This window comes from Emys orbicularis, chromosome 18 (genome assembly GCF_028017835.1).
Source record: "Emys orbicularis isolate rEmyOrb1 chromosome 18, rEmyOrb1.hap1, whole genome shotgun sequence".
In the NCBI taxonomy this organism is placed as follows: Eukaryota; Metazoa; Chordata; order Testudines; family Emydidae; genus Emys; species Emys orbicularis.
Window position 1 is genome coordinate 751,499 of NC_088700.1, and position 26,233 is coordinate 777,731.

The following is a 26,233-nucleotide window of genomic DNA, read 5'->3' on the forward strand; positions in this document are numbered from 1 at the left end:
ATATTTTTTGGCCACTCCTCTATCCCACTGAAGATCTCTTGAACCATCAAAGAAGTCTGATGTCAAATCTGTGTGAATTCTGATACTTGCCCTGTCTCTCCCTACAGGAATCAGTAGGAACTATTTTTCTTGTCACATACCAAGTTTCATTCTCAGGATTGTGACACAGACAGTTAAAAATCATTTTTATAGTCAACAGAAATTCAGCATTACAAGTAAGGTATTTTTGTAAGATAAATTTAAAAAAAAATCTGCTGCAAAATCAAGATTATGTGAGATCAGCAGAATATCCCAATGACTGGGCACTTGTTTTGATGTAGGACTCTGTTCATCCAAAATTATTTCTGGTCTTTCATGGTCTGCAAGCCTGTGGTCGAATCACAGCACTCTCCCACCTAGCTCACCATTTTGGCCCATTCTTGGGGAGCTGCAGAGTGAGGGTTTTTAATGCCATGACCAATGCATCTGAAAGCCTAGCTGAAAGTGAGGTGGGAGCTTCATGCAATGATTCATCCTTGATGGATGAAAGCCTGAATGCTGACCAGCAGAGGGATGTGACTAAAATGTGAAGAATTCTGAAATCAAGGTGAGAATAGCAGAAAGCTCTGACCAGCAGGTAGTGCTAAGGCACACCTGGGAAAAGAGAACCAGGAGGTTTCTCCTGGCAAGAAGGGTCTCTTACATTCGGTTTATTTCCTGTTTCCAGGATACTGGGTTGGTGGCTCCTGGTATACCAATCAGTCCTGCCTAGATCTCACCTCCATCATGATTTCAGAGGAACAGAGGCCTTCATGATAGAAGTACTAGTGGTGTTATTCTGTCTACCAGGTGATGTGTGCGCACATGCAGGTGCTGAGTGGGATTGGATCATCCACATGAGAGTGGAACAGTGAGTGGAAAGTTCAGCCATTCTGAGGAGTCAGGAGGTGGCTGGGAAGATCCAAATACCTGCATCCACAGAGCTAGGGATTTTAGATGAATAGCACCCATTGTGAAGGGGAAAATAATAAGGCCAATTTATCCTTAGGAGTAAGAAAACCCAAGAAAAGCTGTAACACAAAGTGAATTTAAATAGCAATGGACCCTTCACTCGTCCTTTAAATTATATTTAAAAGTACCACATTCAAGTGAAAGAAATACTAAATTAAACTATTTATCTTGTGCCAAAATACACATTTCCCAAATAGCTCAAATGTGAACTGCAGAATTGTCCAGAGATTTGATACAAAATCTGAGGCAACCACATTGCCAAGCAACTCAGTGCACTTAGGTTATAAAAATGTTGTTCCACAATTTTCTATTCTAATTGACACTTTGCAGCAAGTTAACACTGTCAATCATTTTGTGCATTAGAAAGAACTGAAAACCCAACATGGGCTAAATGTTCTTCAGTCACATAAAGCAGCTTGACAATAAAAAGAACAGTTTAAAAAAGAATAGGCAGAAGATGTGATGCACAGTTTGTGGTCCAACATTAGTCCAGGGCAGTTTGTGACCACAAAGTTAAAGTCAAGGTTTCCAGGATCCTGCATCAGTCAGGACTCATCTTCAGTCTGTCTAAATTGTCTACTTATGTTCAGTGCATGAGACTATATCTGGTCCTAAGGACAACATTCACTTTCTGCTTTTAAAAGCTGTGTCAAAATCACTTTCAAGTTACATAGAAAAGTGCTGAAGTAATCTCGTCTGGGGCAGCTGGCTCACGTTAGGGAGCTCCTTCTCCTAAGGGAAAGATATTCCCATCCTACAGTTTGGCACTTGAAGTCACACCACATACTGATGCAAGTTATTCGAATGACATAAGGTTAGCAGGTACCTGGAAGAGAATGTAAATTAGTCAGCAATGTAAAGTTCCTGTGGCAAGGGGAAACGGAAGTGTCAACCCATAGTATTATTATTTCCATTTATTGCCAAGTGCCAGCAATGCAATCAGTCCCTTAAACAGGCTCTGCATGAGGCTGACTCTGCAAGCTAGTAGCAGGACATTGTACCATAACTTCGGAGAGAAAAACATGACATAGTAAGGGGCACTGAGACTTATGGCTAGAGCTGCACAAATTCATCGTTACCAGATTTTTTGTGGGTATCCTAGAATTTGAAATCTTGCCTTTCACACGTGTTGCAAAACTTTGGTCAATATGCAAAAAGGGTTGCTATAAATATGCCCTGATGAGCTTGTCTGTGTATCCTTGAGGTGCCCATACAGGCTAGAAAGCGGCATCCTCTATGTAGGGGTTTCCTGGAATGTAAGGGAGAAACTGGTTGGAAAAGACATTTTCATGGCCTTACCTGAGGCCTGTTGCTTTTGCATGCATCATCCAAATGCTTGTGCCACAGTATTGCATGAAACCTTGACCCAGTCTGAAACTTGTAAATATTGCCTACAAAATTTAAAAAAAAAAAAATCAGGATCCCTCAGGTTTTGACAAACAGACACTTGGCTTTGCTACATTATAATTGTTTAGTGTAGAAGCCAAGAATGTAACGTAAATGGGAAAATTAATTTGGTCTTCAAATACCCAAACTGCTCCTACCACACACAGCAGTCCCTGGCAGGGAGGATGGGCTATGAGGAATATGTGCCCAGCACCCCCCAGGTAGGAGGTGGAAGATAGTATGCATATTCAATAGACCTGAGAGGAGCACATGGCAGTAAAAATAAACTGTCATAGAAACAAAGACCAATCTGGGCATCCACTCCAACCTCCTTCGTTTTATACTTTGCTTCATTCCTACTAGCGTTTATATACCTCACCCCTGAATCATTTTCATGGATGCACTATTGTTTGCAAATTTAGCTTTTCCAGTGTCCGCTTGTTGGTCTCTTTCATTCCTCAGGTTAGCATTGCCCTTCCCTGAATTTTCTCTTGAAGTCAGACTTATTTCATTCATTGTATTCTACAGGAGAGAGATGCAGCATGTGCAGCTCATGTTCATCACTACCTTGCATTGAAATAAAGAAAGACGTAAAATGTTAGGAGAACTTCCAAGTTTTCTGTAGAGACTCCCATGATGCACATTGATGCTAGGAACTTTTTGAACATTTGAAGTATCTGCTGAGTGATGATGGCTAAAAATCTAAGTAAATGGTTTTATAAATACTTCAATGTTTGGAGAAGTCTCATAAATCAGCGCTTACGGTGAAGCTGACTATCTAGGGATTACAGAAGTCATATTTGAAGGACATAGTGACTTTGAGAAAGCCATTTGGAACAAAAAAACCCCATAGGGTACATCTACACTGGAATAAAAGATATGCAGCATGTCCTGGGCTGGCCCAGGTCAGCTGACAGGGCCTCTGGCTGCAGGGCTAAAACTTGCTGTGTAGATGTTCAGATTTGGGCTGGACCCGTGGCTCTGGGACCCTACAAGCCTGAGCCCCAACGTCTACACTGCAATTCAAACAGCCCCATAGCCATCGGTGGTGGGTGGAGCCCCCCTTCGGGGAGGCTAACCCTAGCCCTGCCCCTTCCACCCCCACCCCCCATGGCTGGAGCCCCAAGACCACCCCCCTGTGGTGGGAGGAGCCCTGAGACACTCCCACCCGGAGGAGCCCCGAAACCCCCCCTCAGCTGGAGGAACCCTGAGCCAGCCGAAGCCCTGAGCCAGCCGAAGCCCTGAGCCCCTCCCTACACTCCCCCCCTCAGCTGGAGGAGCCCCGAGTCGGCCAAAGCCCCAAGCCGCTTCCCCCACCTGCCTAGAGGAGCCCCAGCTGGCTGAAGTCTTGAGCTCAGCTGCAGCCACATCGCATCTCCCCTCCCCAGACCCCAAGGCACCAGGAGAAAAGCATGCGTCTCTCTTCTCTGGAAGAAGCTTTTGCTATGCCCCATGCAGGTTCCTGAGCGACTGAGGAGGCAGTAGCACATACTGCCTCCTCAGCTGCCCTGGAACCTGCAGGGGCATAATAAATCAAAAACTTCCCCCCAAAACCCTGCAATTGGGGGTCTGGCGCTGCCCATGCCCATAGTCTGAGCCCTGCAAGCCGGAGTCAGCTGACATGGGCCAGCTGCAGGTGCTTAACTGCAGTGTAGACATACCTATAGAGAATAGGGAATGCAAGTGACCTCACACTAATACCAAGAGTTCCTGCAAAACTCACAAAATGCACCCTCCCCCAATCATTTGGTAAGATGCAAACATCGGCTTTTTGCAGATGCATGCATCTCCCACTGTACCCTATTTTGAAAATCTGGTTCCTTAACTTTCTGAGCAGGTGATATTGCAAATAATGTAAACTTAACATTAAATGCTATTACCCCATTCCCCGAGTATAATGTAGCATCTACCTTTGTCAGGGTTATTTAGCTGAAAAATATCAGGATGTTCAGGATCATCAGGCAGTGCCACCATCCAGCCCACAACAGAGACTTTTTTACCAGCAGTAGATTTATACTAGAGAGACAGACAGATCAGTTACAATCAGCAGTAGCACGATTATACACTGGGTTGACTTCTAACCATGAAAACAGAGCAGACAAATGTGCTAGCTGGGAGTGACCATATTCACTTTTCGAATGCACATTGCCAGTCCTGCTCATGAGGATGATACGTCTAAAGAATGGTTTGTTTTCTAGAACAATTTAATATACTTTGCTTACATGTTTTCTTTCTGTGCCTCTTAATGACTTTGCTCCGAAGTAGAGAAGAGTTGATCCCGAAAGTGTAACCCAATATCTAGTCCATGAGGAGAGCTGAATAAGAAAGAAGAAAATTGGTAAAAATATCAGTGTATTAATTTCAGATACTCTGAAAATGAACTAACAACTAAGTATTAGAATTAGCTGTTTAAAGTGAGGAAGCTAATAGGAGGAGGGAGCTGGGGCCAGATTCTCAGCTGGTGTAAATCAGTATAGCTCCCTAGGCTCTGGCTGCTGTCTATGAGAATGCAAGATACATCAAAGAAAATCCACATTATCCTAATGTCTCCTCTAGAAATCTCAGGGCTGTTCATTTCAGTGCAGAGCATTGTACTGCCCTCTGCTGGGCATATCTTATACCTGCCTCTGATGTTTGGTCAGCATAATTGATTAGCCAAAAATTCTGAAAAATTACTTATAATCAAAAAGTCAGAAAAAATTTGTTTCAGGTCAAAAGAAATGTTTTGGTTTGATTTTAGGCATTTTTATCTGTTTTTTAAGTAAAAACAAAGGAAATGAAGACCTAGATTCACAAGAAAACCTGGGCACCGTTCACAAAATTGAGGAGGAAGTTGTGGTCTTACTTATTCTCTCCTGTTGAAACTGTTTCACTTTGTACAAATAATTAAATATTAATTGGTGCAAGGACTGGAACCTGGGTGACACCCCCCATTCCCCGATGAGTGCCCTAATCACTAGGCTATAGAGTTACTCTCACTCACTGTATTTATACGAAGTGGAACAGATTCAACAAAAGAGACTGATATAAGAGCCCACCCCAGAATAGCCAATAGGCTGGTCCTGCTCTGGAGCAGGGACTTGAACCCTGGTCTCCCATATCCGAGGTGAGTTCCCTAATTACTGGGCAACTGGTATAAGGGATGCACCACCAACCCCTCCTCTTTCTTCTCCACCACCCTTTTATGAATCTAGCCAAAAAAATCAAAACATCTTGTTCTGGGAGTGTTGAAATAAATCATTTGGACATTTTCAATTTTTTTCTTCTATTCAAAAAATGTGCTGAAATTGACGCAAATTCACAAAATGTTTTGGTTGATCTGAATCTACTTTTTTTTGGTTAAATTAAGTTTCAGCCATATAGTTTTGCACAGCTCTAATTACAAGGTTATTTCAACAGTTCTTCAAATCTCTTAAGACTAAACCATGAAGCTCCAAATAAAAAGTTATAAGAGGATCAAAGGTAAACCATGGGATTTCCATTGCATCATTTTCTCCCATCCCAAAGAGGGCCTGAGACTGAGGCCAGTGGAATCCTGTGAATCTATGGCATAATGCTTGTGCAGAGAGCTGGTTCTCTGCAATACTACCTGAACCTCCTGAAGAGCCATTCAGCCTTTGTGTCCTGCTTGCAACAGGACACAAAGCCCTCCCACTGACGTGAGGGGATCTGAATGTGAGGAGAGGGATCCCACAGAAATGGATGCTGACAGGCCTTTACAGAGGCTGATACTACATAGAGTTCCTCTTCTCATCCGCTGTGGTGTCCCTTACAAGTACATGGGGAAAGAACTGATGCAGAGCGGATGGTGGCAGATGACAGAACAAGGAGCAATGGTCTCAAGTTGCAGTGGGGGAGGTCTAGGTTGGATATTAGGAAACACTATTTCACTAGGAGGGTGGTGAAGCACTGGAATGCTTTACCTAGGGAGGTGGTGGAATCTCCTTCCTTGGAGGTTTTTAAGGCCCGGCTTGACAAAGCCCTGGCTGGGATGATTTAGTTGGGAATTGGTCCTGCTTTGAGCAGGGGGTTGGACTAGATGACCTGCTGAGGTCCCTTTCAACCCTGATATTCTATGATTCTATGATGCTGGGAGAGAAGGAAACATTGTGTGTCTTATGTTTTAATAGAAAGTGATTTTGTAGCAAAACATTGTTCTGTTTCCTGGAACAGAATTAACGGCCTTGCCTTGTTTGGCATTGTACTGCAATCTGAAGCTAACAATGCAAACAATAATAGCCATTATCAAATTAAGATCACAGTAAAGGTCCAACTTACTGTAGGCTTTCTGCCTTCCTTTAGTAACGTCTTCCTTCTTAAAGGCCCTTCCATGGTAATGACTCCTGTTGAACTCCCTAATGTGCAGCTCCAGGCCCCTGTTGGGCTGAAGCGACAAACACTATCACATTTAGGTGCACAGACAAACAGGAACAAATAATGCTCTTAATAAAATTTATTCTTTATAGAAGTTTTCCATGCAGTGGTTGCTATTGCATATATAGAATCATCGAAACTTGGCTCTGTAGCATGTATGTTTCAGATACCTAAACAAAATAACCAGGTTATCTGAAAAATTCTAATAGATTTCAGGAAACAGGAGAAATCTAGTGCTACATGTTATACTGAGTTATGTTTGATTTACATAGTGGTAAGCCTAGAAATAATGACCTTTCATCCAGAAAACAGGACCCATGGTAGTTCTCTTACTGTGCATAGTTTCTAATTACATACATATGCAACCTATATATTTTTATATGACAGAAAGTGAAGAATAAATTATCCAACTGAAACTACAGGAGGAATATCCGATGGAAATAATGTATTTTCATAAATCAGAATTAAATCAGGCCACCAGGACATGCCCTCACTCTTGCAGAATGTACCAGGGCATCTTTAAGAACCCAAATAGCTAGTGCCTCTGTTTTAAGAAAAAATATATTGGCCACATCAAAAGTATTTTACCATAGGTGTAAAGCAGCAATGGTATCTGTGAACATTCAAAATAGATTAGTGACATGTTTGAAACTGTTTGAATTAAAAAAGCCAAACTGTATAGGAATAAGCATGTTAAAAATCTTTCTGCAGATGATTTGTCACTGGAAAATTTGACCACACTACATGTACAGTTCTACTCTGTGTAACTATTAAGCAAACTGAAAAACCAGTGACCACTAAGATACACACTGCTGCCTTCTCCACATTGCAATCAATTGCCATTTATAATTAATGTTTGAATATGTTTATCACTTATTATTACATAATGTATTGACAGAGTTCTTGGTGCTTCAAAAAATAGTGAAAGACACTGTTCCCCCAAAGCTTACAGTTTATGATGGATTTGTATGTAGATTACACACAATTTATATATCTGCAGTCCATACCCAGATTTGCCAGTAACAACTACAAGATGATTTTTAACCTGAGACAGAAGATTTTGCTTTGGGATACCCCCATAACAGGCAAATCATATGAATTTTCTCATCTATTTAAAAAAAGTTTTATTTTGTCATTATTAACATAAATAAACTTTCCATACAAGTATTAACAACTCCTATTCATAACCTGTATTTGCTACCTTTAAAAGTCCCATCTGGGTTTAATAACTTATTATTGATGTATTTATTTTGTTCAGATTCCAAAAATGGTCATACATAATAGAAAATCTCCTTGAGCCTGACATAAGGCTGTCCATCATTTTTTTAATTGAAAGGATTTCCCATAATTTATTTCTCTTTGCCACTAACGATGGGGTATCTATCTTTTTCCAAAAATGAGCTATTACACAGCTGGATGCTAGCAGTAATTGTGTTATCAAGGAACCCTACTCCAAGTTAGTAACCTCTTTTAAAATGTTACCTAATAGACTCACTATGGGTTTTGTGGGTGGCCTCACTTTAGTTACCTTGAAAATTCTATTTGTTATTTTCTCCAAAAATACTATTATCTTAGGGCATTCACAGCATATATGCAGAAAGGTCCTTATTTCTCTCCATCCTCTCCATAATTTATTTATTTTTATCTATCTATCTCTCTTCACTTAAATGGTATGAGGTACCACCGATAACGTATTTTGTAGTAATCTTCCTTAATGGTTACCCAAATAGATGAGATTTTGGCCTTCCTCCATATATTTTTCCCATTGCCCCAAAGTGACATCTGTTTTTAGATTATTTTCCTATTTTTCCCATAAAGGTTATCTTATCTTTTAGATCCATCACTAAATTGTTATATCATGAAAAAAGGATCAAGCCCTTTGAGGTGGCCTTTACCATAATTAATATTTCTAGCCTTGTTAATGGTCACCTGCAACTTGGGCTTCCTACATGGGATTTGATATAATGCTTTAGTGGCAAATAAACCAACATCGGTATATTAATAATCCCCATTAGTTCTTTGATGGTATTAATTTCCATAACTTTATCATTACAGAATACTGGCTGTTACTTGTATACCCTTTTTCCTTCCATACATTATATGTATTGGATTAGATAACCTTAGTTGAAATTCTGGATCATTTCTGACGGATGGAAGTGGAAGGAAAAGGGGCTCTCTCTTATCTTTATCAAATTATATCCATGGAGTGTCATTTTGACACCTGGATTGGTTCCATTTTGTGTTGGTCTAAATCCATTAAGTAAAATAAAAATAATGAACGCACTAAATTTATAATTAAAATCTTGTTCAATTTCCACACACAATTAGTGACTACCTGTGAAAAGTTTGGTTTAAGTGACTTGCCCAGCATCTCATAAGAACGCTATGGCAGAGGCAGGGATACAGTCCGGTTCTCCAGGGCAGTGTTCGCCTGCCTTAACCATGAGACAATCCTTTTTCCTGCAAACCCTGCCTCATTCACTACACCTTCCAACTGCTGCAACAAATGAGGGAGGAGGCCTATAGACAAAAGTCTCCTTTACTACACAATCCTGATTCATCCCAGAGCAGGTCCTAAACAAGGCAGGGTTCCTGTGGAGAAAATACCATGTTATCATGTAATTAAAGACTATCTCATAATGCATATGCACAAATGACTGAATTAAGGTTGCACAAGCAACCTTAATTCCATCATCTCCTAACTTTTTATGTGCCTAACTTTGTGACCACAAAGATGTTCTTTTAACATAGTGTGTGAGTGTGTGTGTAATTTCCTAGGTTTTTAAAAAAGCAAATGGAAAAAAACAGAAATTCCATCATATCGACACCACATAGTTCATCAGTGTAGTTGGAACATTTAGATCCACAACACAGACCAGATGTGAATAAGAGGGGGATGGGACGCTTTCCCAGTGTGTTTCACAGATATTTGCTGACAGAAAAAAGGTGAGGAATCTTGGTTCCAGTTCAGGTTCTGGAGGGGAATGCATTCTAGTGGCCACAGACTCTTCTGCCTGTTCCTTCCAAACTTGACCCCCTTCTGCCTCATCCCCTCCAACCTGTCCCTGCCCTAGTCCTGTTTCTTACCCACCCATGTCTCTTTGTTCCAGTTCCAGTCCTAGTCTCCACTCCTCAGGCTTCTCATCCGAGTCCCTTTGCCCAGCCAGTCCTAATCTTCTCCTCTAGGCTCACTGTCCAAGTCCCAGTCTCTTCTGTTGTCTCCACAGAACCAGTCATAGTTCTCCACTGCTGGCTCCTCATCCAGTTGTTCCCCTGCTTCACTAATTCCCAGTCCTATCCTCTTTGTCCAATCTCAGACTCCTTCAAGCTCCTTGACCCAGCTCCCCTCTCTGGCTCAGTGTCCCAGTCTCTTTGCCTAACCAGTCCCTGTTTTTCCCCTGCATCTCAGCCCTGGTCAGAGCTATCCCCTGGTCTCGTTCTTCCTCACACTAGTTCAGGGGTGGGCAAACTAAGGCTCAGGGGCCGCATCTGGCCCTTGAGCTCCTGCTGGGGAGCGGGGTCCAGGGCTTGCCCCGCTCCACGAGTACCGTGGCTTCTCGCGGCACCTGGAAGCAGCAACATGTCCCCCCTCTGGCTCCTACGTGTAGGGGCAGTCAGGGGGCTCTGCATGCTGCTCCTGCCCCAAGCACCACCCCCGCAGCTCCCATTGGCTGGGAACCACGGCCGATGGGAGCTGCAGGGGTGGCACCTGCGGACGGGGCAGCGCGCAGAGCCACCTGGCTGTGCCTCCGCGTAGGAGCCAGAGGGGGGACATGTTGCTGCTTCCAGGAGCTGCTTGAGGTAAGCGCCACCCGGAGCCTGCACCCCTGACCCCTTCCAGTGTCCCACCCTCCTGCACCGCCCTCACCCGCAAGCCACACTGCAACCCCCAGCCCAGAGCCCCCTCCCACACCCTGAACTCTTCATTTCTGGCCCCATCCCAGAGCCCTCACCCCCTCCCGCACCCCAACTCCCAATTTCGTGAGCATTCATGGCCTGCCATACAATTTCCATACACAGATGTGGCCCTCGGGCCAAAAAGTTTGCCCACCCCTGCACTAGTTCCTAGTCTCAGTCTCTTTGTTCATCCAGTCCCAATCTCCCTCATTCCCCCAACTCCTCCAATCTTAGCATTTCCCCCCATCCAGCCAACTGGCTCACAGGTCCCCCTCCTCCCAGTTTTCCTTACCAGATACAAATCTCCTTTCCCGGCTCCCAGTCTCTTTGCTCTTGCCTGCTGGTCCCAGTCCCAGTCTCCTTCTCCCGCACGCCAGTCCCAGTCTCACCAGATTCCTTGTCCCAATCTACTACTTTCCATCCCCTTCCCAGTCTGGCTTTTGTCCCCTCTGTATTTAAAGCACTACTCAATGGACCATATTCTCCACTGTCTTGCAAAATAGTTTTAAAACAGGATTTGTATACCTACTTTGCACAGGTGCAACTAACAACACAAGGTGGCAGGCAGTGAAGAATTAAGCCTGGTGCATCCAAAAGTGACTCCTAAATGTTGTGGATTGCTCCTAGAGCTTAGGCAATGGCATTGACTACTGGAAACATGTTTGATGCTGGGGAAGAGGTCAATAGATGAACAGAATGCTCTACTGCCATGGCTTAAAAATCAGAGTAAATATTGAGGCCAAAACATTCCAGAAGTTCGAGGGAAAATACATAATTTGGAGTTTTATCCTAGTGCAATGTAGAAATAATTCAGGAGTCTGGCAAAATACAGTATGGAATTGTGGCAACATAAAAGCCCCACAATAGCTCATGATTTCTGAGGTCATTGTCAAAAGGCATTAATGAAAGCATATTGACTAATGGGGTGAGAGAAAAGAAACTAAGTAATACACCTCTACCCGGATATAACGTGACCTGATATAACACAAATTTGGTACGGGAGCGGGCTCTGGGTTGGGGTGTGGGTTGCGGGTGTGGGTGTGCGAGGGCGCCAGTTGGTGGTGTGGGCTCTGGGGTGCAGGAGGGTGGGATCCAGGGGCTTGGAGGGGGATCAGGTCTGGGGCAGGGGCTTGGGGCACTGGAGTGGGTCAGGAGTGCAGGCTCCAGGCGGTGCTTACCTCAAGGAGCCTCCCGGAAGCAATGGCATGTCCCCACTCCAGCTCCTACGTGGAGGTGCGGCCAGGCAGCACTGCGCGCTGCCCTGTCTGCAGGTGCCGCCCCTGCAGCTCCCATCGGCCGCGGTTCCTGGCCAATGGGAGCTGCAGGGGCGGCACTTGGGGTAGGGTCAGCGTGCAGAGCCCCCTGGCTGCCCGTACACGTAGGAGCCAGAGGGGGGACATGTTGCTGCTTCCAGGAGCCACGCAAAGTGGGGCAAGCCAAGGACCCCGCTCCCCGGCAGGAGCTCAAGGGCCAGATTAAAACATCTGAAGGGCCGGATGCGGCCCCTGGGCCTTAGTTTGCCACCCCTGGGGTAGAGTCTAGTTGCTGTTCTCATTTAACATCCTTTCCTCCTCTGTGACTAATTTCTATTATAAAGCTTCTAAGAATGTTTCACCAACTGAATGACTCAATGCTTATTTGGAAAAATTAAGCTGTCTTGTGTGGGACAAATAAACAAGTGTTCCAAGAAACACACATACATTAAGTGTATTTTCACAAGGAAATAAAATGTACCTGATAATGCCTCATAAAGGCAACTGAACAACGTGCATTATAGCATCAAAGAATTCAAGAAATCAGAAGTAAAAACCCCCAGCAGACAATCTAGTTCAGATCCTGGCCAATGCAGGGAATGTATTTTCAAAGGCAGGAATTATTTAGGAGATATAAGTGGGTATAACTAGAAGTAATGGAATAAAATAAGAAAAGGAAAATATAATAATATAATAATAATAATAATAATTAATGGAGATATCCCATCTCCTAGAACTGGAAGGGACCTTGAAAGGTCATCGAGTCCAGCCCCCTGCCTTCACTAGCAGGACCAAGTACTGATTTTTGCCCCAGATCCCTAAGTGGCCCCCTCAAGGATTGAACTCACAACCCTGGGTTTAGCAGGCCAATGCTCAAACCACTGAGCTATCCCTCCCCCCCAAAATTTAGAATGCAAAGTCTTCTTGGCAACAGGACTGGCTTGACACCAGAACTCTCTCTTCTCTAGGTACTTATATGACCAAAAAAACCTGCCCCCCGCCCCCCATCACTGTAGTATCTGAGAGCCTCTGAAAGGAAGTGGTGGAAGCCCCCAATAAAGCAAGACTGGCCAAAGCACTCATATCATTGTAATGGAATGATAGAAAGAAATTATGAGAAGATGTACTGTGGTGAAAAGTCCTTCCCTACTCCTCGGGGGATGGACTAGAAGTGATTTATTAGTTCTTTTATAGTTTTTTTTTTTAATACCTCTGACTCCTATGAATCTTTGAATTAGTCTGTGGTTTTCAGAAGCAGATACCTCAAACATACATGTACAAGCCCCAGCGTATTTTCCAAAAGCAGCTATATTAATAGTTGTCTCCACTGGTCCCTGTAATGGCAATCAGTGATAATTTCTGTCTGTATTTAAGCACCAAAACACTGTATGCCATTGGTTATGCCTTGGAGCAGTTAAGAGATGGTGATCCTGAGATCGCTTGGGGCATTTCTAAAACAGGTCATCACCACTTTCCTCATTTTGTATTTTAATCTTGAGCCACAGGATCAACACAATCCCCTCTGCTACCTTCCTGCAGTTACAGAGGGTTGTCAAAATTTTACTAGCCCAGCTCAGGTGGCTGTAGTCAGATTTACATATTATATGAATATTTCTATTTCCTGCTATCAGGGAACTTTTCAGCAAAACTTAGGGAGTTTCATGTTAAAACTTTGAATACAGATGAGGTTCACATGTAATGGATGATTCTCATGGCTACAACTTTAAGCAAATCTGTATTTTGTCTCTCCTTGACCCATAAGTAGAGCATTTGGCTTCCTGAAAAGTCTAGGACTTGATCCTACTTCCATTGAAGTAATAAATTTCACCTTTTTGTTATTTCTATTATTTTACCTGTTTCTTCTGCAAGTAGATGCAGCTGTGTATTCCACTTAGGTGTGTGCACGCCCAGTGCACTGGAACTGGAGAAATTTGCTTAGCAATACCATAGAGGGGACAGGAATCCAGTCTTACCTACCACATTGTATGATGCTTGTGAGGTATACAAGTGAATAAGATTTGTGGGAGGGTGTGTTGTATGCTGCTTTGCAGATGTTCCATATAGTTTACTGAAGGCCTAAGCTAACACCTCTTTGTTGTACAAAAATCAGTACAATGCACTATATTCTATCTGACTTAAACAGACAATATGTGAAGAGTATTTCTAGTTTAATTCAGGAAATAAATTGTACAGAAGGACCAAGAAGCCATCCTTTTAACTTCCTTTGCATAGTTAATATATTTAAAAACCCAAATTAAGCAAGAAAACATCCAGCTTTAAGGACAAACATGCTTATGCAATGTCATAGAAGCCCACACCAATCAGCTTCTGAAGCCTGGAAGCCAGATGTATTTCTTCTCTCCCCTGGCTAAACACATACAGCTTATATTAGCTCAATGGGCGTTTTGTGCAGAAATGGAAGGAAAAAAGAGACCCAATGAGTTAGTTTGTTCACTCAGTGATACTTTTGGAGACAAGATGAATTTGGTTTACTTAAGGAAAATATAGAGTCTCAAATGAGAATTCATCAATGCATGCTGAGAGAAACAGACCCACCACCTAATTGTACCTGTAGACACAGCTTCGACTTCTGGGAGAATTCCGAATTGGTACCCGCCAGTTAGGCCCCAGCGTGGCATACAGCCGACCCCTGTTTGTAAATTTAAACATGAGTTCTTTTCTAATACCATAAATGCTGTGGTGAACATCCATTCAAAACATATAAGGAATAAAGTGAGAGAGACATATGATACAAATCTCTAAGTAAGACTACAAGGCATCTGTATTTACTCAGAAATGGAAAAGATTTAATTTTCACGTTTGTAATACAAACAAGTATTTCCAACATCTGAAAGAAGTGCAAAATGTTTTTATGGAATATGAATCTTTGTGAATGACCAAACATAGGGAAAGATCCAGCTTGAGGTTGAATACTACACACACAGCTTGCATTTGCTGGTAAAGAATAATTCACAATCTATGGGTTTGTGAATCTGTTTTCCACAGCTCAGAATGTGATATTTCCTTTTACTTGGACTTACTCTCCACTTTTATCTCTAACAAGGAAGGATTATTCTGAGTGTTCATTTTGGGAACAGTTTATTTAGGAATTTGATTTTTGGTTTCATATTCTTGCCATAATACGAAAACTGACATGAGAAAATCAGGAAACAAACAAAATAATAAAAAAAACAGTTATAGAGACATTGCAAATAGAATAACAAATTAGGGTTTTTTGAAATGCCATTTTCTCCCCATTAGACACTGAATTTAGGATTTGCCCATAAATGCTATATAATGGGTTTCATTATTTCAATGATATACATATGATATGCTGATAACAGGCACAACATCAAAGCAGTTCCTATTGCAGGGACATTTTCCTAAGTGACTTCCAGGGCTCTACTAATTCTCCACCACAGCAGGCTTGCCCTCTTACAGGATTTCCGCCCCCCCGCATACCTTTCTGGAGCTGACCCTTTAAGTATGGCACAGCCAAGTAGCTGTAGCCCTGAAGTGGTGGTTTGGCAAGGGAAGTGGTTTCCCTATCTTCTGTTAACTATCTGATGTGTTTTCCCCAGAATTTTGTTTCTTATTGAGATAGAGATAGCACATCCTTAAATCTATTACAGAGGAAAGGAATTAAGTGTATGCTCTATTTTTAATCTGGATTTAGGAAGCTTTAGTCCTATAAGGACTCACGTGATAAAGTATAGAAATTCTAAACTTAGTCAGTGGGTGTTTGTGGCTATAATAAATGTTCTTTAATAGATCATGCACTGTATTGTATGTGTGTAGCTAATGCATGCCCTGAAAAAAACAAAAAAAACAAACAAACAAACAAAAAAACACCACTACTGTGTCTGCCCCGACCCCACTGTTTAATCTGTGTTGGTACCAGTACAAATTCAAAAGGGATATTCTAGTGTGAGTGTGTAGAGATATTCTAGTGCACGATCTAGAGTATCAAGCTGATGATTCAACATGTTTAAGATTCAAAATAAACCAACATTTGGATTGTAAACCAGGTTTTCTCAGACATATGGATTCACCTTAGATTTATTTCCTCACAAAAGGGAGTCATGCTGTAAACAGAAGCACATGTAACTCTCCAGAAAATAATTCCCTCTGATGGCAAATAAGAGTAAATGTCCCTTTTCAATATAAAAATATACAGGTATAGATTTCATCAGTAGTTTACAGAAGAGTTCATGTACTAAGGCCCAAATTCCTCAGCATCTGTCTGCCATCTAGAGTCACAAGAACAATCTGATGTGGGAATCTAAGTGGGTGCTTTAAACATAGCTTATTATACTTCTGAAAACTGATGTGGTCTAATATTATACATATTTAGTTGCACTGGATTTATTGGAGCATTGTTTAGACATGGGGATTCAGGAAAATGTACACTCTGGCATTATTTGGCCTGGCACATAAACAAATAGAATTTGGCCCTAGTCTCTTTTTATGTATGGTAAGGTTTATTGATATTACTATTTTTAAAGCTTTTAATCCAGCAAGTCCTGCAAACTATAGGGCAATCTCTCCATTGACCCCCAAAGATACGAGGACAAAGCAGATGCTCTGCTGCTCTTTCCTGAAACACTGTTTTATTCAGATAGTTCACATGAGGTGGAGTGGGAGGGTAGAAGAGGAAAAGAATAAAGTGCTTGCTGAAGGCAGAGTTTCTGATTAATTAGTTTACACATTAGTAACACATACAGCCAGCATGAGTTCCATTTGTAACATTTCCCATCCTCATTACGATTAGAATCATAAGAATGAGACCTCAGAATTGTAATGTGTGATGAAGCTTGTGAAAAGCCTTTTTATGGATTTACAATATTCAGATCATTCAATGTACTGTATTTTGGTCAGTTGACCAGTTTGCCTAAAGCTATAGATTCACAGACTTCAAGGTCAGAAGAGATCACTGTGACCATCTAGTTTTACCTCCCATATCACACAGGCTAGAGAATTTCACCAAATGGTTCCTGCATCAAGCCCAATTACTTCTCCTTGTGTTAGAGCATAGTGTTTTAAAAAAAGATATTCAAACTTGATTTAAAGACTCCAGGTAATGGAGAAGCCCCCATATCCATTAACTAAGTTGTTCCAATGGTTAATTACCCTCACAGGATCAAAAATTTGCCCTTTTTTTAGTTTGAATTTGCCTAGCTTCACCTTCCAGCCATTGGATCTCCTTCTGTTTTTCTCTGCTAAATTAAAGACCCTTCAACAGTATGGTCCACACAAACCTAAGTTTGATAACAAGGTAGTAATCAAATTACAATTATACGTTCAGATTCTGCCACTGATGTTGAGTAGCAGTTTTGTATTTTGAATAGTCTAAATCCAAAATATATATTTTTATGATGCATTTCTTCAAAATGTTTGTCATTTCTCTTCCTAAGAATTAGTTATCAATGATTTGAGAAGGATCTCATGATTCAGAATTTTTCCTGTTACTGGAATATCCTTGTTTTGGCAATTGTAACAGTTTCTTAGCCCCTAAAAACAATTAGCTCCTTAGTGATTTTATGTGGTATTGAGTGAGGAAAAATGAAGACACTGAGTTATAACTCACCTTTCAAGCCCTGAAGACAGCTCCTCACTAAATTCTGAACTTTCACTACTTCCTAGAAAAGGAAGAATATAGATAAGTGAAAAGCTCAAGGAAAATTAAAATTGCAAGAACGTGGAATCACTAGGAGAATTTTGACACAGTACTATGGAAACTGGTAACTGAAGCTAGGTCTGAAAAGTTCCAATCTTTAGAGATCAGGATAAAATCTGACTTCAGAAATAGATTGCATGCTCCTTCCTGTCACTATGTAGTGCTGATGAATGGGTGGTTGCTACTGCTGATTTTAAATATTGTGACAAAGTTCCTCCTCTATCTTGGTGGGTCCTGCGCTTATTGGCAGATTTTCTTGCCTCAGAGATTCACCATGTGGGTTGGGGAACAGCCCAGAGACCTTCCCCTCTGGGAGAACCCACAGTCCAGGTCAATTGGGAGGTTTGGGGGGAACCCGGGCCCGCCCTCTACTCCGGGTTCCAGCCCAGGGCCCTGTGGACTGCAGCTGTCTATAGTGCCTCCTGTAACAGCTGCATGACAGCTACAATTCCCTGAGCTACTTCCCCATGGCCTCCTCCAAACACCTTCCTTATTCTCACCACAGGACCTTCCTCCTGGTGTCTGATAACGCTTGTGCTCCTCAGTCCTCCAGCAGCACACCCTCTCAGCTCCTTGCACCTCTTGCTCCCAGCTCCTCACACTCACACCACAAACTGAAGTGAGCTCCTTTTTAAAACCCAGGTGCCCTGATTAGTCTGCCTTAATTGATTCTAGCAGCTTCTTCTTAATTGGCTCCAGGTGTCCTAATTAGCCTGCCTGCCTTAACTGGTTCTAGCAGGTTCCTGATTACTCTAGTGCAACCCCTGCTCTGGTCACTCAGGGAACAGGAAACTACTCATCCAGTGACCAGTATATTTGCCCTCTACCAGACTCCTGTACCCCACTGGTCTGGGTCTGTCACAATATACAACGTTTAAATGTGTCCTTTTGTTTTGATTTTCATGCTGCTGCTATTCCTACAGAACTTCAATACTGCAGGAAGACAGAATAAAGTCAGGCCTGTAGAGTGACCTTGGATTATTTCTACCCTAACATTTAAAAATTAAAATAAAGCTATTAGAGATGACAGTCACTGTCTTTTTATCAAGCAACAGAATTTGTAACATGGAGAACATATTAGGCCTGTGTCACTGTTTGGAACCATGTGATGTTAGCTTGATGCCATTTACATCAATGGTCCCTGTCCCCCTCACGTCACTCCTACCTTACCATTGACCCTGGCATAGCCATCTGACTGAAATGCAGCCTCAGCTGTGCAGAAACAGATTTTGCCATAATCTGTCAATGAGTGACCTGCTAATGCTTAGTATAAAGCAGAGTGGGCTGTCTCTCAGTCCTGCATTTACCTCTTGGTTAAGGAGAATTCAGAAGTTTAGTGAAAATCCCAAGCTCTTCTTGGTCAAAAGTACTTCCTGCCTGTCCATCTCCTTTCTACTATGGGGATAGGCTAAATCACGTAAGGAAGTACCTGTGAGGATCCACAGGTCTTAAACCTGGGTCTGCAGTTCCCCAGGCAGCCTTTGCATTCTGGCTGCCACCTGGTACCCTGCTAGTAGCTAAGGGCTGAGAGACTAATGGAACCCTGGTCCCATCAGAGGTACCACCCACAGGTGTCCTGACTGGAGGGCTCATGCTCTCCGATTGGTTGAGCTGCACTATTTAAACCAGAAGGAGGCCCAGGAAGTGATCTCTGCAACAGGGTGAATTCCTGGCTGCCTGCTACATCAGACCCTGCCTTTTCACCTGACTACTAAGCCCTACTTTTCTGACTTGTCCCTGGATCCTGCTTCCTTGTCCTGTTCCTGGTTCCTGATCTGGCATCTGACTCCAGCCCTGGCTCCAACCCCTGGCTCAAGACTCCTGACTCCGGCTCTTACCCCTGGCTTGATTTGTGACTCTGACTCTGGCTCTGATTCCTGGTCCGACCTCTGATTCTGGCTCCAACCCATGGCTTGACTCTTGATTCCTGCTCCGACCTCTGGCTTAATTCTGGATTACGGTTCCAGCTCTTGGCTTGATTCGGCTATGACCACTAGGTCTGATCACTCAAGCCTGGTTGTGATACTGGCTTTCTGCTGACTACCGTGCAACTTCTTAGTAGTGTTTGAAACATGACTACATTAAACATGCACTAGAGAACTTTTACTTCATGGCAGCAGGGTCCACATACGCCAGTTAGTTTGTGGCACACTAGGGCGCACTAGAATTTACACCCCTCTGGTGTGGACTAATGCAGTGTAGATAAGCCCATAGTCATGCCTTTATGCCTGTAACACCCTGCTTCCACCAGAATCCTTCTTCTGTAGAACCCTGTTGAAGCACTTGTCTCACACAGGCCAGAGTTACTGGCCCTATGTTACTCCTGGGGGAATTTTGCACCACTGCGCGTGTGCAGAATTCATGTCCCACGCAGATTTTTTTGCTTCCCCACAGAAAAATGACTTTCTGAGAGGGAAGCAAAGGAAGCTGCAAGAGTAGTCATCACGCACCACTCCCGAGCAGCACAGGTACAACCTTTCAGGCACCCAGTGCAGCCGGCAGATAGGTAAATCACCATGGGGCTAGGGACACCCCAGCCAGTGGCTCCTACCCTGAGCCGGGATCAGCTGCTAGTCCCGGCTGCGCTGGAGGCAGGAGAGGATGGGACCTTCCTCTTCCCCTGCAAGGAGTGGCTGAGGCTGTGTCACATCCACCCCCAGAAACCTCCCCCAGCTGCAGGAAGCTCAGCATCCTCCCCTGCTGCCTGCCCCCATCACTCTTCAGCTGTGGGAGGAGTGGTCACTGTACTGGGAGCTGCTCCCCCATCCACCCTACCCCTGTGCATCCAGACCTCCCATACCCAGACACCCCTGCAAGCCCCACTAGGTACATCAGGAACCCCCCTATCCCTCCATACCTGAACCCCACCCCACTGAACCTCAACCCCTGCATCTGGAGCCATCCTGCACCCAGACCCCCCACCTCTGGACTCCCACCCCTTCACCCAGACCGCCCCTCACTGAGCTCCCTGTACTCAAACCCCCACCCTGATGCAGCACCCCCTGCACCAGCCTGAGCTTCTGCATCCAGACTTCCACACCACTGACCACCAACTAGCTGCACCCAGACCCTACCCCACCAAGCCCACTCCCCCAGCACCCAGACCCCTGTGCTGAGCCCCAACAACAACCTTCATCTGGAAACTCCTGCAGAGTCCCATTGCCCCTGTACCTGGAACCCTGCAACAAGCCCCTGTGCATCCAGATCCCCCCACACCTAGACCCCCCACTGAGCTGCCTGCACCCAGGTTGTCCCACACAGAATCCTCTTACCCCACACCTGAATCCCCCCCCACTTGGATTCTGCCTGGTTGAGCCTGCCTGCCCACACCTGGTGTGCCTGGCGCAGAAGGGCAGGGCCCTAGGGTGTTTCTGGGACAGACCCAGGCCTTGTGCTGTGTCAGGGTCGGGTGCAGCCTCACTGCTGAGTCCGTGTCCTGGGGGGTTGCAGGGTGATCTTCCTCCTTTGTGCAGCCAGTGGGCCTGTGCTCCCCACTGCCATGCTGGAGCCTCTGCATTTATTTATTGACAAATAAAACCTGCAGAATTTTAAAATATTGTGCGCAGAATTTTTAAACGTTTTGGTGCAGAATGCCCTCAGGAGTATTACTATGTGATGTGCTAGCGGCTGCTAGTAAGACGGCAAGATTTCCTATTTGATTTAATCACAAAGCATCTTGACATGTTAGTCTGGGAAGGAACCTGTCAGCCTTAACTTTAAGGCCAAGGTGCTTTTGCAAGCAGCATAACAATGACATTTTCATGAGGAATACACCAGTGAATGAAAAAGTTAATCTTTTTTGTTTCAGCTTTCCTTTACAACAAACCAGAACTGGGACAAAGGTCAGAAGGATCAGGTGACTAGTTTAAATGACCCTATTGCACAGTCCTGCCTTTAGAATGGACATTTGTTTCAGAATAATTTCCTCAAAATTGCAGATTGAAAACCCCAATTTTTCCTATCTTGAATAAATTGTTTTGATTTTCTTCCATCTAGACTTGAGTTACAGTAAACCAGTAAAAGACTAGAAAAGGTTTTATGGCTCTAATTATTGACAGTAAGCTTCTTTAAACAGTTCCTACATCCTTAAAAGCATCTTGCACTAATGCTCTTTTCTTTTTACTAAAAAAAAGAACGAGGAGTACTTGTGGCACTTTAGAGACTAACAAATTTATTTGAGCATAAGCTTTCGTGGGCTAAAACCCACTTCATCAGATGCATGCAGTGGAAAATATAGTAGGAAGATATATATACACACAGAGGATATGAAAAATGGGTGTTGCCATACTAACTATAACAAGAGTAATCAATTAAGGTGGACTATTACCAGCAGGAGAAAAAAAACGTTTGTAGTGATAATCAGGATGGCCCATTTCCAACAGTTGACAAGAAGGTGTGAGTAACAGCAGGGGGAAAAATTAGCATGGGGAAATAGGTTTTACTTTGTGTAATGACCCATCCACTCCCAGTCTTTATTCAAGCCTAATTTAATGGTGTCCAGTTTGAAAATTAATTCAAATTCTGCAGTTTCTCGTTGGAGTCTGTTTTTGAAGTTTTTTTGTTGGAGTACTGCGACTTTGAGGTCTGTCAGAGGACTCCTTGTTCTTTTTGTTGATACAGACTAACACGGCTACCACTCTGAAACCTTTCTTTTTACTGTGGTTTGCTCAGGTTACTCTGCTTCCTATCTGCTCCTGGTAATGCCTTCATTATAGGAGAATCCCCAGGCCAACCTCACCTTACACTAATACAGGTTAAAAACATCGGTCTTGTGCAAAAATAGCTCTCACACTTATTCTCATTTCATTAGTCAACTTTTTGGTGGTAAAAAGTGCTGGTTTGACATCCCATATATGTACAGCATGGACATTGGCAGAACTTCCCCCAGACCCTCTCTATCTTGTTCTAGCAAGACAATGTCTAGCAGGGGAGAATAAATCTGTGTGGATGAGTTGAGCTAAGCTGCACAAAAACTGAGTCGGTTCACAAGGCCTTTGGGCAGTTGAGAGGTGGTTCCAATCTACTTCCTCCCAAAAAAGTGACCAATCTTTCTTTAGAAGCTAAACAATCTTTCTGCTTCTGTAGTTACAAGTGCCATTGCATACTTCAAAGCAGCAGAGACAGACAAGCAGAGAATTCAGCAAGCCATAGAGTTCTTACCTATGGAAATTCCATTGGTGAAAACTGAGTTTAGAGTGTGGTTTCTGACAGGACTGTGGGATTCTAGGACACTGTCATCCAGCAGGTGGCGTAGCTTCTCTGTTGGAAACGTTGCACTTTTACTTTCAACTACACTGAACTGACACATCATACTGGAAAGTTGGGAAAGAAAAAAAAATGCAAAAGCTCTTACGTAATCTGATAACATCCATTCACTCCCGTTTTTTCCACTCAGACTTTGCCTCACCATACAATGATCATAAATGTCAATAAGTTCTTTAGTAGCATGCAGTTAAATGGGACTTCTCACATTTTCCTACTGCTCGTACATAAGCTGCATAAAAACCTAATCAGGCTTTGGATTTAGTAGTGTGTATGGTTAACAATTGTTGTATTTGTGGAGATGGGAATTTATTGCTTTTAATTTATTTGCTCTGACTCCTCTCACTGTACAGAGGCTGTGTAATCTAGTGGTGAGAAGCATAGATAGAAGACTGCATGCTCTGCAGCTAATTCATTGCTGAATGATCCTCAGATAACCTAATCAACGGACACTGTGTGACACTGGACAAGTCACATGAGCTCTCTGCCACAGTCCATCCACTTGTAAAATTGGGTAGATGTAGAAACTTTAATTGAAAAGGAGATGCTGTCACTGATCTGAGCTTTCTCAGTAAATGGTAAAGAGGGAGTCTCTCTCTAACCCATACAATTCAGCTAATACAGTGCAGAAAGGCCACAACTTTTCAGAACAGTAGTGGGTGCCAAAGAGATTATAATGTTCCTTGGATGGATCATTGAGATGTTAAAAATCTGTTATGCGCATCAGACATTCACACAAAACAAAGCGGATAGTATAAGAATGACACTGAAGTGAGTATTGCCAACTTTTCCTGGCACTAGCAGGAAGCATGGTATCAGTTAAAACAACAGAAAAGTGTTAAGACATCTTTCTGGAAAATCCTGAAGCACACAAATTAATGCCTGAATCACTCCTATAGGACTAGAAATGGGAGAGGGGCATAAGAGGAAAACTGTCTGAAATATCTAAGAACTTTCAACTGCTGGATTAATCCCTAATGATGCTTGAACTGACAGAGGCTGAGATAGTGTGGAGCACCCACTTGTTTCCCAGGCTGTGACTCTTCCTGTGTCTTGGTACAGGAGGGGTTGGGAGGCTGGCTGCCACTGAGGCATCAGGACAAGTTGGTCTCCTGCTGAACCTCACAGTTGCTGACACCTCTGATGGACCTAAAAATAGGAAAAAAAAAAATGCTGAACTGATGCAAAAAACAGAAATTTCAGGGGCTGGTTTTGGTTGTTTTCTTTGTTTTTGAGAGGGCTCAGAAATCCAGCAGACTTTCAGAAATAAGGTCTCATGATTAAACAGCCACTACTACTGGGTTACACCATCTGTTTCTATAAAGGATCCATCCAATTAAAGCAAAATGGAAATGGAAGTCATCCTCAAAACATTCCTGCACATATTTTTAATGACGGACTCCCACAAAAAGTCTTGGCCACTTACAACTGTTGGATTTGCCAACACATAACTTGCACAGCCATAAAGTCAGTTTGTGCTTCAGGGGTAAGCAGTAATGTCTAAGAAAACATATGTTCTGAATTTGGTTCGAAACCCCATCCAGCTGTAAACAGTTTGCTCATATTGACTCATAGCATGAATATCTGAGAGAAAGCGGGGACTTTTCACGTAGCTTACAGCCAGACAGATGTGTTCTTTCTCAATTATCAGTGATCTTTGGGAATTTAGGAAAGTCTCACTGAAAATTATCCTCCTTCTCATTTCCTAGATTTTATCAGGGTCCATAGTCACCATGGTGACTATGCAAGGCTACTCTCATCCCTTCTCCTGAATGCTGTCTGCAAGAGGCTTGCAGCACTCTTGGCCAGGAAGCAGAGAACAACATAGTTAGCAACTTCTTATGTCTTTGGAGGTAGGTCACTGCACTTGAGGCTGTTCTTTGTTTCACAGTAAACTGTTTAGTTGTGACTTTAACACTGGTGACAGATTCCAGAGGGATGGCCTTGGAAACAGGCTGCTCAGCTCGTCCCCAGTTCAGGTACAGTTCAGGCAGCAGCAGTGCACAGTATTCCACAGAGAACACTTCTTGAGGGTTTGAGGAGAGCTTAGCATCTGTGGCCTCTCTGCTGAAATTGCTCCTAGGGGGCCAATTGTGATGGAAATTCTGTGATATGAAAAACCATGTCTAACTGACCAAACCTCCCCTTCTCCTCACCCCAAGTTTACAGCTGAGATGTCTTTTTGGTTTGGAGGAAAAACTTCTGGATGCCTGTATGTGCTGGAAATAGATAGGTGCCATCAGCACCCATAGAGAGGAGCTTTAGTTTAAAATGCTCCTAAATTGAGGCAGAACAACATTCCACTGCGTAGTGTAAGAGTTGGGTTTGAAGAAAGGCTAATATCAGGAACAGCTGGGCATCTGCCACACAGACCAAACATCATGAACAGGATAGGCATAGAATTTGTTCCACAACAGTTTCTCCTGTTTTGGCCTGAGAGCTCATGGCACAGACTGCAGAGAGTCAAAGGCCTGGTCTACACTAACCCCCAAATTCGAACTAAGGTACGCAACTTCAGCTACGTGAATAAAGTAGCTGAAGTCGACATACCTTAGTTCGAACTTACCGCGGTTCAGACGCGGTCCACACGCGGCAGGCAGGCTCCCCGTCGACTCCGCGGTACTCCTCTCGCCGAGCTGGAGTACCGCAGTCGACGGCGAGCACTTCCGGGATCGATTTAACGCGTCCAGACCAGACGCGATAAATCGAACCCGGAAGTTCGATTGCCAGCCGTCGAACTACCGCGGTAGTGTAGACCTGGCCAAAGAGCAGTTGCTTCCTCAAGAAAGAACAATGCATCCATTTCCATTAATAAGAGGGAGCTGCTAACTGGAAAAGAGTTGATATTATAAAATAGATCCAGGACTTCTTACTGTCCAGTCCAGCTGTCAGCCTGGAGTTTTACTTTTTTACTTTAGATAGACCTTGGTGAAAGATTATTTACATTGTAATTTCTCCATATTGTAGGCTCAAAGATGCCATCATGAGCTGTGCCATCAGTAGGAGCAAATTACAATGGCTGCTCCATGTCAGCAATGGGTAAACTGTCTGTTCAGCTTCCCAGGAGCACGCAAGGGCACCTTTTATCTTACTTTTTAGTTGGACAAAGAAAGTGCTTAGGGACAAACCAATATTGTGGAAGGACAGAGATGACATTGGTCCTTATAACCAAAAGAGAGGAAACAAACAAACACTTTAGACGTATCATTTATTGGATCATCATTTGGTGGGTACACACAAAGAGAGAATTTATCTAATTCTGTCTTTAGCCTTTTTTCCCAATGCTCATCTGAATGGGTTCTCTGTTGCGTTTGTCCTTGCTACAATGCTGAGTTACCAAAGTTTCTATTTCACTCAACCTCTTGTAGATAACATAAGGGGTTTTAACTTTGGT

The 26,233-nt window shown here is 43.2% G+C and overlaps 1 protein-coding gene across 1 annotated transcript in view; it reads right to left on the bottom strand.

Moving 5' to 3' along the window:
- Nucleotides 1-1,786: 1,786 nt before the first annotated feature.
- RALGPS1 (Ral GEF with PH domain and SH3 binding motif 1) overlaps nucleotides 1,787-26,233 on the bottom strand; it is a 381,204-nt gene continuing 356,757 nt past the window's right edge. Inside the window, exons 15-23 of the mRNA XM_065418741.1 lie at nucleotides 23,862-23,988; nucleotides 22,738-22,889; nucleotides 17,488-17,539; nucleotides 14,470-14,550; nucleotides 6,655-6,760; nucleotides 4,599-4,691; nucleotides 4,287-4,392; nucleotides 2,290-2,381; nucleotides 1,787-1,816 (exon numbers count right to left, since the gene is read on the bottom strand). Coding sequence (XP_065274813.1) covers nucleotides 1,787-1,816; nucleotides 2,290-2,381; nucleotides 4,287-4,392; nucleotides 4,599-4,691; nucleotides 6,655-6,760; nucleotides 14,470-14,550; nucleotides 17,488-17,539; nucleotides 22,738-22,889; nucleotides 23,862-23,988 — 839 coding nt within the window. The remainder of the gene's footprint in view (nucleotides 1,817-2,289; nucleotides 2,382-4,286; nucleotides 4,393-4,598; nucleotides 4,692-6,654; nucleotides 6,761-14,469; nucleotides 14,551-17,487; nucleotides 17,540-22,737; nucleotides 22,890-23,861; nucleotides 23,989-26,233) is intronic.